At 49.5% G+C, this 15,000-nt stretch overlaps 1 protein-coding gene across 1 annotated transcript in view; it reads right to left on the bottom strand.

Annotated features, from left to right (window-relative positions):
* Positions 1–13,074: 13,074 nt before the first annotated feature.
* Positions 13,075–15,000, bottom strand: part of huwe1 (HECT, UBA and WWE domain containing E3 ubiquitin protein ligase 1) — a 34,420-nt gene continuing 32,494 nt past the window's right edge. The window contains exons 45-46 of the mRNA XM_084462600.1: positions 14,829–15,000; positions 13,075–13,620 (exon numbers count right to left, since the gene is read on the bottom strand). The exon at positions 14,829–15,000 is cut by the window's right edge and continues 19 nt beyond it. Of these exons, the coding sequence (XP_084318726.1) occupies positions 13,518–13,620; positions 14,829–15,000 (275 nt within the window). The 3' untranslated portion in view covers positions 13,075–13,517. The remainder of the gene's footprint in view (positions 13,621–14,828) is intronic.

Here is a 15,000-nt window from a genome sequence, read left to right as displayed (position 1 = left end):
CCAGCCTTCACACTGACTGTAACTGACATGATTGGGTGACTGACCTGACTGACTTTTTTGCTCACTGACTCATTTACTTATTAACTGAACTCCCTGATCAACTTAATTGATGATTGGCTGACTGCCTGAATGAGACTGACTGACTGCCTGAATGAGACTGACTGACTGACTGCCTGAATGAGACTGACTGACTGACTGACTGACTGACTGAATGAGACTGACTGACTGACTGCCTGAATGAGACTGACTGACTGACTGAATGAATGAGACTGACTGACTGACTGAATGAATGAGACTGACTGACTGACTGCCTGAATGAGACTGACTGACTGACTGACTGCCTGAATGAGACTGACTGACTGACTGCCTGAATGAGACTGACTGACTGACTGCCTGAATGAGACTGACTGACTGACTGCCTGAATGAGACTGACTGACTGACTGCCTGAATGAGACTGACTGACTGACTGCCTGAATGAGACTGACTGACTGACTGACTGAATGAGACTGACTGACTGACTGCCTGAATGAGACTGACTGACTGACTGACTGAATGAATGAGACTGACTGACTGAATGAATGAGACTGACTGACTGACTGAATGAGACTGACTGACTGACTGACTGACTGACTGCCTGAATGAGACTGACTGACTGACTGCCTGAATGAGACACAATGACTGCCTGAATGAGACTGACTGACTGACGGACGGACTCACTTACTTAGTAACTGAACGTGCTGATTGATCTTATCCTTACCGGACCTCCCTCTCTCATGGTAATTTGTTATTGTTTTAGTTTGTCTTATGACATTCACCTCCAACTTAAACACACACATACGTGCATTATGAGGAGATGCAGTAGAGTTCTATACTGTTGTGTAAATGAGGAGATGCAGTAGAGTTCTATACTGTTGTGTAAAAAAGGAGATGCAGTAGAGTTCTATAATGTTGTGTAAATGAGGAGATGCAGTAGAGTTCTATACTGTTGTGTAATTGAGGAGATGCAGTAGAGTTCTACACTGTTGTGTAAATGAGGAGATGCAGTAGAGTTCTATTGCACGGTTGTGTAAATTAGGAGACGCAGTATACTTTTAAAGTAATTGAGTACTTCAACTTGATTCATTGGCAGTTTAAGTTTTATGTGCACGACATGCATATGTGCCTTTATATTTGGTTATTTAATTAAAATGGGACAGTAAGTATTTAATTTGCACAGTGGGCAGCTTAAATTCATTTGCGTTCAATGGGACGATGCACTTTGTTACAGATAAAAATCTTTGCCACTCAATGCTCACGCCATGAGAATAACAAAAAGCACTACTGTAACCTTCAAGAAGAAATTGTACTATTAAAAATGTTGATTAAAAGATGGGCCTATGAGTATGATTTCATCCCGGTTAAGATAATCCTGAACTCATCCAGTACACAGAAGTGTGATGTGTGAATAACAAATGGATCTAATGCTACTAACATTATAGTGAAGTACACTACCATCTTGTCTGGTAGGTCTTCTTGAACAGAACTGGCAATATTGATCTTAACAGCACAAAGGTAACCAATTTAGAATTGTGATCTTTGGATCGCGAAAAACTACTTTTTACTTTGTATTATACTTTAAAGTACATTTCAGAGTCTGTACTTTCACTTTCACTTGAGTAGATATTTGGATCAGTACTTATTACTTTTACTCAAGTCAGTTTTTACATGGGTATCTTTACTTCTACTCAAGTAAACATTCCGTGTACTTTTCCCATCACTGCTGTGGTCCAAAACATCTGACCACCGCTGCTAGGCCTACTCACTCACTAGCTAGGCCTACTCACTCACACTAGCTAGGCCTACTCACTCACTAGCTAGGCCTACTCACTCACTAGCTAGGCCTACTCACTCATACTAGATAGGCCTACTCACTCACACTAGCTAGGCCTACTCACTCACACTAGCTAGGCCTACTCACTCACTAGCTAGGCCTACTCACTCACACTAGCTAGGCCTACTCACTCACACTAGCTAGGCCTACTCACTCACACTAGCTAGGCCTACTCACTCACTAGCTAGGCCTACTCACTCACACTAGCTAGGCCTACTCACTCACACTAGCTAGGCCTACTCACTCACACTAGCTAGGCCTACACACTCACACTAGCTAGGCCTACTCACTCACACTAGCTAGGCCTACTCACTCACTAGCTAGGCCTACTCACACACACTAGCTAGGCCTACTCACTCACACTAGCTAGGCCTACTCACTCACACTAGCTAGGCCTACTCACTCACACTAGCTAGGCCTACTCACTCACACTAGCTAGGCCTACTCACTCACACTAGCTAGGCCTACTCACTCACACTAGCTAGGCCTACTCACTCACACTAGCTCACTATTGCCTGATTCAACCTTAAGACTATACGTTTGTCAGAGCATAGTAGCATTAGCACAAGGCCAGAGGTTTGAGTTTGAGGTTTCTCAGAGTGAAAAGTGCAAATGTGTGTTGTTTGCATGTTAGTGTGAGTTAGTGCACGTGTACACGCACACAGAGTGAGCACACAGTCTGAGTGTGAGTGTTTCGCCTGCTTGGGACACAACGGCACACTGTGGACTCAAGAGATCCTCTCTCTCTCTCTCTCACACACACACACCCACACACCCACACACACACACACACACACACACACACACACACACACACACACTCACACACCCACACACACACACACCAGAGCACTTGGTTTAGGATCACATGGAGTTCAAAAAGAATGAATGGAGCAAGTGCATGGTGGCCAAGGAAATGGTTCATCGCTTTCATCAATTCCCCCGGAACAAAATATCCCCATTCACCCAATTAAGGACATTAAACCAATTATACTAATGAACCCAGTCCACATCCCTCTCTTCTGGGGAACGGTACTGAAGTCAGCTTTTATCATTTCTCTCCGACAGACGGGCTGTAATAAAGTGATTGATGCCAAGTGCAGCAGAGGAAGCAGTATTAGTCTGAGAGCATTCTGGCTCAAACATACTCTTAAGTACTGCTTATTAATGAGCTGCTCCTCCTCCACCCCACCTCTCTCTCCCTCTCTCTCCCTCCACCCCACCTCTCTCTCTATCTCTCTCTCCCTCTCTCTCCCTCCACCCCACCTCTCTCTCCCTCTCTCTCTCTCCCTCCACCCCACCTCTCTCTCTATCTCTCTCTCCCTCTCTCTCCCTCCACCCCACCTCTCTCTCTCTCTCCTTCTCTCTCTCCCTCTCTCTATCTCTTTCTCCCTCTCTCTCTCCCTCTCTCTCTCCCGCTCTCTCTCTCTCTCTCCCTCTTTCCCTCTCTCTCTCTCCCCCTCTCTCTCTATCTCTTCCTCTCCCTCCCTCTCTCTCTCTCCCTCCCTCTCTCTCTCTATCTCTCCCTCTCTCTCTCTATCTCTCCCTCTCTCCCTCTCTCTCCCTCTCTCTCTCTCAGTCTAAAACCAGCAGTAGGGAGGCAGCAGTGTTGAAGCTACATCATCAATGGTCAGCATTTTTATTTTCAGACACTATCCCAAGAAATGATGGTCCGTGTGCGTCATGACCCGACCCATCGGCGATTTTATAGGGGGGGCAGCGGGGGCAATTGCCCCCCCTGATTGGCCAGCCCAACTCTGCTCAAATTCTTATTTATTTATTTATTTTTTACTAATTAACACAATTATTAAATACATAGTTGTGGTTTGTACCAGTTTGTGTTAGGTCATCATGCATTTAAAAAGTGTATTTATTACTTAAACTAGGCTACCTTTAACAAAAAATATATCCACCAATAGCACAACTCAACTATTTCCGGTTTGATCTGTTACCTCAAAAAAATGAGATCTGACTGTACTGCTCAGTGCTCAACAAGCTACAACTAGCCAACCTGCTCACGATGGCGAAAAGAGCTATAAAAACAATTGACCACTTCTTCATAAAAAAAAATAAAACTGGCAATGCTAATGAAGAAGCTACCACTCGACATGACAGCGCAGCAGGTGCAATCGAAGGCAGAAGTGCTCCAGAGGCTATCGGAGCTAGCACACTAGCACTAGCACTAACACTAGCACTAGCACTAGCACTAACACTAGCACTAGCACTAGCACCAGCACTAGCAACATCACCATCGGCGAGGAAGCCAGCACCAGCAGGCAGTTGCAGTTTGATGTTGTGATGTTAAGCTTTCAAATCAAAGGTTATTTGTACAGTGCATTTCATACGCAGAGGCAACACAATGCACTTTACAGAGAAATAGGTGGGCATAGGTCCCACCCCCATATATTCCAGAGGGAAGCAAAAAAAATAGTATCACCCGGGGGTCAGATAAGTGAGCTGTAAAAATTCTTCCCTGACCCCTCTCAACAAGGCGATGGAGCAAGCTCCAGGAGTATGTTTGTCTACCGGCTAAGAACATTTATAAAGCAATAAATTACATTAAATTGCATTTTCAGAGTAAGAGAGGCTAAAAACATCATAGGAGAGACATGGAAAACACTGGTGTATGTCTGTGTGTGCGTGAGTGGGAATGTGCCTGGGCCCAGATAGGCGAATATAATAATTGAATATAATATCTGAAAATATTAAAGAGAGAAGGTGGAATATCATTTCTGAGCTCAGTTGACAGCCATAGCGCCCACAGAGCCACAAAATGCATTCATGGGGATCTGTGCTCTCAGTTGTACTTGAGTTGGGGTGTCCTCACCCCTCATTTCATAACTTTCTCCTTCCTCTTCTGGGTTTTGTGTAAGTTGTGTGTCTGACACTATTAAAGAAACCAGGCACTTCCCTTTTCCACCCCAATCCTGCAACTCTCACTTCCCCTGCAACTCATTGGGACAATTGCTCAACTTCCTGCTTGGGAGGCCACATGTAGGGTCTGGTCCCTCTCCTCACAAGGTCACATGTAGGGTCTCGTCCCTCTCCTCACAAGGTCACATGTAGGGTCTGGTCCCTCTCCTCACAAGGTCACATGTAGGGTCTCGTCCCTCTCCTCACAAGGTCACATGTAGGGTCTGAGCCCTCTCCTCACAAGGTCACATGTAGGGTCTGAGCCCTCTCCTCACAAGGTCACATGTAGGGTCTGGTCCCTCTCCTCACAAGGTCACATGTAGGGTCTGGTCCCTCTCCTCACAAGGTCACATGTAGGGTCTGAGCCCTCTCCTCACAAGGTCACATGTAGGGTCTGAGCCCTCTCCTCACAAGGTCACATGTAGGGTCTGGTCCCTCTCCTCACAAGGTCACATGTAGTGTCTGGTCCCTCTCCTCACAAGGTCACATGTAGGGTCTGGTCCCTCTCCTCACAAGGTCACATGTAGGGTCTGGTCCCTCTCCTCACAAGGCCACATGTAGGGTCTGAGCCCTCTCCTCACAAGGCCACATGTAGGGTCTGGTCCCTCTCCTCACAAGGTCACATGTAGGGTCTGGTCCCTCTCCTCACAAGGTCACATGTAGGGTCTGAGCCCTCTCCTCACAAGGTCACATGTAGGGTCTGGTCCTCTCCTCACAAGGTCACATGTAGGGTCTGGTCCCTCTCCTCACAAGGTCACATGTAGGGTCTGAGCCCTCTCCTCACAAGGCCACATGTAGGGTGTGTTTCAGGCTCCTGGGTCTGGTCCCTAGACGCACTCAGCTTCAGCTGCATCGTCTGGCTGAATCCCGGACCACCCCCAAATAAGGACCTGACACTATACTGTTACTGAGACACCAAACCTTTCTTTTCTTTTTTGCAAAGCAAAATATACTTGGCAATGGAGAAAAGTGAATTGTGGCGAGTGCCCCCTGGTGGTGAGCTCTGGTACAATTCCATCGGGTGTGGGACAATGAGGCTGATGTCTACTGTGCTTGTCATGGTCACAACACAGCAGTCTGCTTACAGCATACTCTCCATCTCAATCAATACTGTAGGTGAAGAAAGCACTGGTGGAGAAAGGAGCGTGTCTATAATGTAGATATACTGTACGTACTGTACAGTGTACCAAAACATCACTGGTCTGATCCGGCTTAAAAAGTGGCCTGAATGGGGCTACATTTCCCGGCCTGAATTATTTCCCCATTCCGCCCCTGATGTTGGGTATGGCCTAGTGCTCGGTCATAAAGTCATATTGACATGCTCGTGATGTCTAGATGAAGTTTGATGCGTTGTGCATATTGAATTGTCATGTGGATTTCTTATTAGCATACTGTTCACAACTGGTATTCTTTGTAAATAGATGGGACGGGACGGCAGAACTGTTTTTTTTTCTCACGTCAAAATGTTGCCCCCCCTCCTCTCAGAGGGTAACATCGCCTATGACCCGACCCATGTCTCCCTCAGCGCTATTATCATTTCTCACTAGTGGTTATAGTTCACTAACACATGTTCATAACAGACAGATAGAGGGTAGGCCTAGTATGTTGATATGAGGGATGACACACACACACACACACACACACACACACACACACACACACACACACACACACACACTCACTCTCTCTCTCTCTTTCACACACACACACACACACACACACACACACACACACGCACACACACCAATCCATCAGTTGGCCAAGCATGAAACATGCCTGGAACATGAAACTGGATCCATGGCCGGTTCAGTGACCAGCTGCTGCCCTGATAGTGAGAGCCCATCTCTGAACTAGACACTAGTCCACCTTCTCTGACCCATCTTCTCCAGCTCAGTCCTATGATCGCCACCTACTGGTAGAGTTCACACAACGCAGCTCATTTCAAATGGAAACCTTCTGGAAATCTCAATTTGTCTGTAATGGCAAGAAAACATGCGTTCGCATTATGTTTCAGTGTAATTGTCACAAAACAAACAAAAAACATTTGCCTAACTAGCCGTGCGGCACAGCGAGAAACGTTCTCACAACTCAGCCAGTTGGAAATCCCCATGTGGACGAACCTGCTAATCATTTTCTTCTTTAATTGGGAACCTAAATCCTTGTGAAAGCGTAACCGATGCCCCAGCTGTGCGTGTAAATCAGGCATCTGGTCCCGACCCAGGAGGGCGACCAACACGCTCGCTGGCCGTCTCAAACACAACGCGTTTCTCCAGCGCCTCGAATCCCACAGCGTGACGGGACTGTAATTTCATTTATCCCGCCTGAGCGCGCTCCAAATCGCAGCTACACGGCTACAAACCGGGGGGTGAGGATGGTGTGAGGACGGGGTGAGGACGGTGTGAGGACGGTGTGAGGACTGGGTGAGGATGGTGTGAGGACGGGGTGAGGACGGGGTGAGGACGGTGTGAGGACGGTGTGAGGACGGGGTGAGGACGGTGTGAGGACGGTGTGAGGACGGGGTGAGGACGGTGTATGGACGGGGTGAGGACGGGGTGAGGACGGTGTGAGGACGGGGTGAGGACGGGGTGAAGACGGGGTGAGGACGGGGTGAGGACGGGGTGAGGACGGTGTGAGGACGGGGTGAGGACGGGGTGAGGACGGGGTGAGGAGGGTGTGAGGACGGGGTGAGGACGGTGTGAGGACGGTGTGGGGACGGTGTGAGGACGGGGTGAGGACGGTGTGAGGACGGTGTGAGGACGGGGTGGGGTTTTCGGAAGAGGTGGTGTCTGTGCGGGTGCGCGTCTAAGAACGTGCAAAACTAAGGAGGGTAAGATTAAGATTTCCTCTGTTGTGGCAGAACAATTTCAGCACGCAAGAGGGTTAGGGGGGAAGATGGGCCGACACCCAGGGATAGGGAGAGAGAGAAATGAGAGTTTAGGGGGTGGAATAGGGAGAGAGACCAAGAGGGAGTGAGAGAGGAATGGACAGAGAGTGAGAGGTGAGAGGGAGGGAGAGGAGAGAGGGAGGAAGTGAGAGAGTGAGGGGAGAGAGGGAGGGAGTGAGAGAGGAAGAGGAGAGAGGGATGAACAGAGAGTGAGGGGAGGGAGTGAGAGAGTGAGGGGAGAGAGGGAGGGAGTGAGAGAGTGAGGGGAGAGAGAAGAGTGAGTTAAACTCACTTAAGCAGAAATGATAATTATATGACCACCAGCACCTGCACTTGATCTGAAACACCATTTGAAGGGTTATGTGCAATATCTATCAATCAATATCTATCAATCAATATCTATCAATCAATATCAGATGCCATGTCCAGATGGAAGCTGCTGTCAATATCACTCAATGTTTGTTGTTGACTTTGTTGTTTCTTTTGCCTGTTGTATGTAATGTCTCTGTTGCACTTTGAAGCACTACGGTACTATGCCCAAGACAAGTTTCCCCACGGGGACAATAAAGTATAATCAATCAATCAATCAATCAATCAATCAATGGAGGAATAGGAGAAGAGGATATCAGGATGGAGGGATGGAGGAAGCAGATGTGATGACAGGTTTCAGGGGAGAAGACGGATGAGGGAAGTTAAGGGGGCGGAGCTTCAGGGGAGAAGATGGATGAGGGGAGATGAAGGGGGCGGAGCTTCAGGGGAGAAGACGGATGAGGGAAGATGAAGGGGGCGGAGCCGTAAGGAGAATGTGGGCTACAGCCAGGGAGGTATAACTGGCCCCATTGTGGTAATATTCACCACACTCATCAACTCTCAGTGACCCCTCATTACGTTTTAATGACAGTGACCCTCAGCGCCCTCAACCACACTGGGAACAGGCTGATTAAACCCGGTGGGACCGGCCCTGTCTGTGTATCAAGCCGGTCCGGACAATGCGGTTCAGTTCGCCGTGAGGTCAAGATGGTCAAGTCCTCTCTCATGACTCCTGGTCATGTGACCTGTGACCTCATCGCCCAGCCAGGAAGTGACACACACAACAGTGCTGTAAACATAGGTTAGAATGTCTCGGGCAATGGAACCAGTGGGCTGGTCCAAACGTACTGTACCACCTGGTACTAAACCTTACCTGGTACTAAACCTTACCTGGTACTAAACCTTACCTGGTACTAAACCCAAGCACTCTGGATATTAGAAGGGATTCAACTATTTGATTCAGGTCTGACTCACAAGACCATTTTCCTGGACACTAGTTCCTGCGTGTGTAGAACCTGCCCCGTGAGAGAACCCTCTCGCTCTGTGTGCCGTGTCCTTGCTTGCTGGCGTTCTGTCTTCCTCAGGACGCTGGTAGGCAGACCCAGCTGGGCGGTCATCAGGGTTCTGCCCTACAACCAAAGTGCAGTATCTGCAAAAATGCCAAACTGAGAAAAACAGCTTTTTGTGTTTGTTTGTTTGTTTTTTTGCCAAATGTAAACACCAAATCTTCCGTGCAGATGGCGCCTGAACCAGCTGTTCTCACCCTTTTGTAACTGAAGACCCACTTTTGATTGTTAAAAAAAATTCCAAGGACCACCTTCCCAAATACATCAGAAAAAACACAACATAACTGCATTTAAGGGCCCTTAGCCTTTGCACTTCATCCTGCAATTGTTTTTAACGATTCTATCTGTAACACTGTACATTGATCTGTTGTTCTTTATTATTGTTTTGTTTATGATTGTGTATGAGTGTTAGCTCATCGACACAGCAAATTATGGAAATCTGTCTAACGAGTTGAATTAAAGGTTTGAAATTGAAATTACTCAGGAGGCCTTCTACTTTCAAAGTCCAGAGTTCAGAGGTCGATGTGTTTAATTGCTCTAGAGGCTGTTCTTTGACCCAGTAGAATGCTTTGAGCAGATCCACTAAGGCGTAGTACCACTACAGACCACAGAGGGAGCCAGAGACCACATGCACAGTAGATTATCACACCTTATTGCATGGCCTGCTTCAGTGTTCGTTTATAAACATTGTTGGTTCTTTTCATATTAACTATTTGAGTACTAACCCTAACCCATTTGTACTTTGACCTGTAACTGTTTTTTATTATTTGTTCTGTTGTGTATCTGTGTGAACTCAACACTGTAAATGAGGGAAACCTCAGTGCTTTACAAGTATAAAGGTTTGAAATGAAAATAATCACTGATATTTTAATTCACTACTTGGTTTCAAATTTTCGACCAAACAAAGAACATGGGCCTTTATGCTAGCTCCATATATGCATCTAAACTAGAACAGCCCAATCCACATTTAACTGTCATCATGCTCACGCCATCATGGGTGGGGGACCACAGGTTCTCTCTGCACTTGCTGGATGATGTCAGAGCCTTCTTAACCCGACAGCCTATCCTACGGCTTCACAGCGGCTGATTAATTAACTAGACAGTGTCCAGTAGTGGCCATCAATTCCTGGTTAGTCAGCAAAGAATTAACAACCAATCCAAGACTTGCAAAACACTGCTAATTAACAGATTTAGGATTGAATGAAGGTGACAAAACGTCCTCAAAATTCACATTATTTCCTCATTCTCATGTCAAGTCCAGATCCTCCATGTTAGTTCCTGCTCACCCACACAGACAGGGCTGAGGGGCCCTGGTCCCCGCATGGCTGACTGGCTGAACGGACCCAGAGGACTCCCAGAGGGACAGGGCTGAGGGACCCAGAGGACTCCCAGAGGGACAGGGCTGAGGGACCCAGAGGACTCCCAGAGGGACAGGGCTGAGGGACCCAGAGGACTCCCAGAGGGACAGGGCTGAGGGACCCAGAGGACTCCCAGAGGGACAGGGCTGAGGGACCCAGAGGACTCCCAGAGGGACAGGGCTGAGGGACCCAGAGGACTCCCAGAGGGACAGGGCTGACGGACCCAGAGGACTCCCAGAGGGACAGGGCTGAACGGACCCAGAGGACTCCCAGAGGGACAGGGCTGAACGGACCCAGAGGGACAGGGCTGAGGGACCCAGAGGACTCCCAGAGGGACAGGGCTGAACGGACCCAGAGGACTCCCAGAGGGACAGGACTGAGGGACCCAGAGGACTCCCAGAGGGACAGGACTGAACGGACCCAGAGGACTCCCAGAGAGACAGGGCTGAGGGGCCCAGAGGACTCCCAGAGGGACAGGGCTGAACGGACCCAGAGGACTCCCAGAGGGACAGGGCTGAGGGGCCCAGAGGACTCCCAGAGGGACAGGGCTGAGGGACCCAGAGGACTCCCAGAGGGACAGGGCTGAGGGGCCCAGAGGACTCCCAGAGGGACAGGGCTGAGGGGCCCGGAGGACTCCCAGAGGGACAGGGCTGAGGGGACCCAGAGGGACAGGGCTGAGGGGACCCAGAGGGACAGGACTGAGGGGACCCAGAGGGACAGGACTGAGGGGACCCAGAGGGACAGGGCTGAGGGTCCCCGGTCCCCTCATGGCTGACGGACTGAACGGACCCAGACTCCCCTGAGCTGCTGCTGGGTGGAGCACGGCCACAAGGAGATGACAGCTGAGCTTCTGGAATATCTCTCCATCAGCTGTGATGACATCACTCCTCCTCAGCGCTGTTGGTCTGCGTGTCTCTATCCTGTAGGTCTCTCTCTGCTGACAGACCAGCCCGCTAACAAGACGGTCTCTCTCTGCTGACAGACCAGCCCGCTATCCAAGACGGTCTCTCTCTGCTGACAGACCAGCCCGCTAACCAAGACAGTCTCTCTCTGCTGACAGACCAGCCCGCTAACCAAGACAGTCTCTCTCTGCTGACAGACCAGCCCGCTAACCAAGACAGTCTCTCTCTGCTGACAGAACGGCCCGCTAACCAAGACAGTCTCTCTCTGCTGACAGACCAGCCCGCTAACCAAGACAGTCTCTCTCTGCTGACAGACCGGCCCGCTAACCAAGACAGTCTCTCTCTGCTGACAGACCGGCCCGCTAACCAAGACAGTCTCTCTCTGCTGACAGACCGGCCCGCTAACCAAGACAGTCTCTCTCTGCTGACAGACCGGCCCGCTAACCAAGACAGTCTCTCCACCCTGCAGGTCTCTCTCTGCTGACAGACTAGCCCGCTAACCAAGACAGTCTCTCCACCCTGCAGGTCTCTCTCTGCTGACAGACCAGCCCGCTAACAAGACAGTCTCTCTCTGCTGACAGACTAGCCCGCTAACCAAGACAGTCTCTCCACCCTGCAGGTCTCTCTCTGCTGACAGACCAGCCCGCTAACCAAGACAGTCTCTCTCTGCTGACAGACCGGCCCGCTAACCAAGACAGTCTCTCTCTGCTGACAGACCGGCCCGCTAACCAAGACAGTCTCTCCACCCTGCAGGTCTCTCTCTGCTGACAGACCAGCCCGCTAACCAAGACGGTCTCTCCACCCTGCAGGTCTCTCTCTGCTGACAGACCAGCCCGCTAACCAAAACAGTCTCTCTCTGCTGACAGACCAGCCCGCTAACCAAAACAGTCTCTCTCTGCTGACAGACCAGCCCGCTAACCAAAACAGTCTCTCTCTGCTGACAGACCAGCCCGCTAACCAAGACAGTCTCTCTCTGCTGACAGACCAGCCCGCTAACCAAGACGGTCTCTCTCTGCTGACAGACCAGCCCGCTAACCAAGACAGTCTCTCTCTGCTGACAGACCAGCCCGCTAACCAAGACAGTCTCTCTCTGCTGACAGACCAGCCCGCTAACCAAGACGGTCTCTCCACCCTGCAGGTCTCTCTCTGCTGACAGATGATCAGACGATGGGACTGGAACCAAATCATGACTTGTTTTTGTTTTGTCCTGTGACTGATCTGGCATCAGAACCCGTTGTGGCGAGGTCTCTCTGGTGAGGTCTCTCTCTGGTGGGCAGTGGTGACATGATCACCCAGGTAGATGGGATACTAACGCCACCCAGAAAAATGACTAATTGTGTCTTGATCAGCCTTAATTACCCTCCGTGCAACTGCACAAAATGGAGGTACGACTGGCTCGTTAAGCTTTGACGAGCTCGTTATAAAATATAAGTTAAAACAATGTTCAAAGAGACAGACTCAATTTTATGCGTTTATTCATGTAATGTTATGTCACTCCCTGGTTCAGAAGCTCAAGGCTGGGTCAGTGAGTTATTATTTGCCAAAAATACTCTAGAACTCGTTAATTTATTTACCTCCTTCACTTGATCTCATCGTTCTCTTTCTACCATCCTTCCGTAAAAATGCCACAACATTTTGAAAAGTGCATTTTCTTGAATTTCTTCAAAACTTCTCAAGTTGATCCCTCCCCCCCCCCTCCGCCCCCCCATAAAAATGTCCCCCGTCCCGGCGTACGAACACAAAAAAACACCAACATTTTTTCCCCAAAGCTTTTATAATCATCCTGTGCACACAAACCACCTTCTCCTTTCTTTACACAGCCAGAGAAGAACAAAAAAGATTAAACATAATAAACTCCCAAACCTTTTGTACAGAGAAATCAACCTAAATGGAGAAAACGTCTTTTATATTAGTCCATGTGTTTATCCTCTGAGTCACTCAGGAAGCCATTTTAACTGGGAGAGGGCGGGGCAGACAGGTATACCAGGTGTGTCAGCGCGGTCTCTGTGTGTCGGGGGCCACGCCCATCAGTCCGTCTGACTCTGACTCTGGTTCTTTATATGGGTTAGAAACCAGGATATCTAGGCCATTTCCACAAGTAATCCAGTAAGGTCTATGATAGTGTGTCCGTCTGTGTGTGTGTGTGTGTCCGTCTATGTGTGGTCAGTCTAGATGGTGTGTGTGTGTGTGTGGGGGGGGGTCAGAGCCTGTGTCTAGGCCAGTCCAAATCCCTCTGAGCATTCCTGAATGGCCAACAGCAGCATGTGTCTCAGTTTCTCATAGCTCTCGTAGGCTGGGAGGTCCAGCTGGTTAAAGCTGGGAGAGAGAGATAAGAGAGGGAGGGAGAGAGGGGGAGAGAGGGAGGGAGAGGGAGAGAGAGGGAGGGAGGGAGGGAGAGAGAGAGACCAGGCAGAGGAGTGTCAGTATTACCCAATAAGCCAAACCTCATCCTAAATCCTTGATAACATGAATAGAATGAAAGACAGAGCTGGAGAACATGGCGACCATGACTGCTCTGTCTGGTTCATTCATTAACCTTAACAAGACAGGACAGCCCAGAGGACAAGCAGACTCACTCTGGGTTATAAGGCCGTGGGAGTGGTGATATTTACCAGGTGTGGAAGAGGGGAGGTGATATTGTATTTACCAGGTGTGAGAGAGGGGAGGGTGATATTTACCAGGTGTGGGTGGAGGGGAGGGAGGGTGATATAGTATTTACCAGGTGTGAGAGAGGGGAGGGTGATATTTACCAGGTGTGGGTGGAGGGGAGGGAGGGTGATATAGTATTTACCAGGTGTGAGAGAGGGGAGGGTGATATTGTATTTACCAGGTGTGAGAGAGGGGAGGGTGATTGTATTTACCAGGTGTGGCAGAGGGAGGGTGATATAGTATTTACCAGGTGTGGGCCGAGGGGAAGCGGTCAGTGGAGCGGTGATATTTACCAGGTGAGGGAGAGGGAGGGTGATATAGTATTTACCAGGTGGAGGGGAGGGTGATTGTATTTACCAGGTGTGGGAGAGGGGAGGGGAGGTGATATTGTATTTACCAGGTGTGGGCCGAGCGGAGGGTAATATAGTATTTACCAGGTGTGGGCCGAGGGGAGGGTAATATAGTATTTACCAGGTGGAGGGGAGGGTATATAGTATTTACCAGGTGTGGGGGAGGGAGGGTGATTGTATTTACCAGGTGTGGGAGAGGGAGGGTAATATAGTATTTACCAGGTGTGGGCCGAGGGGAGGGCAGGTGATATAGTATTTACCAGGTGTGGGAGAGGGGAGGGTAATATAGTATTTACCAGGTGTGGGCCGAGGGGAGGGCAGGTGATATAGTATTTACCAGGTGTGGGAGAGGGGAGGGTGATATAGTATTTACCAGGTGTGGGCCGAGGGGAGGGAGGGTGATATAGTATTTACCAGGTGTGGGCCGAGGGGAGGGAGGGTAATATTGTATTTACCAGGTGTGGGCCGAGGGGAGGGTGAGTGTATTTACCAGGTGGAGGGGAGGGAGGGTAATATAGTATTTACCAGGTGTGGGCCGAGGGGAGGCGGTCAGTGGAGCGGTCGTCACGGTGGATCTGGAACTTCTGGATGCCGTTCATGCCCTCGAGGGCGGCGAAGCCCTGCAGAGGAACCTTGGAGGTTCCCGTGACGAACTGGAGGAACTTGGCCCGGTCCGCCTGGTCGAAGGAGCGCAGCG

This window comes from Borostomias antarcticus (assembly GCF_949987555.1).
Source record: "Borostomias antarcticus genome assembly, contig: scaffold_352, whole genome shotgun sequence".
NCBI lineage: Eukaryota > Metazoa > Chordata > Actinopteri > Stomiiformes > Stomiidae > Borostomias > Borostomias antarcticus.
Note: the sequence above shows the minus strand (reverse complement) of the source record. Positions and strands in the feature narration are given on the sequence as shown.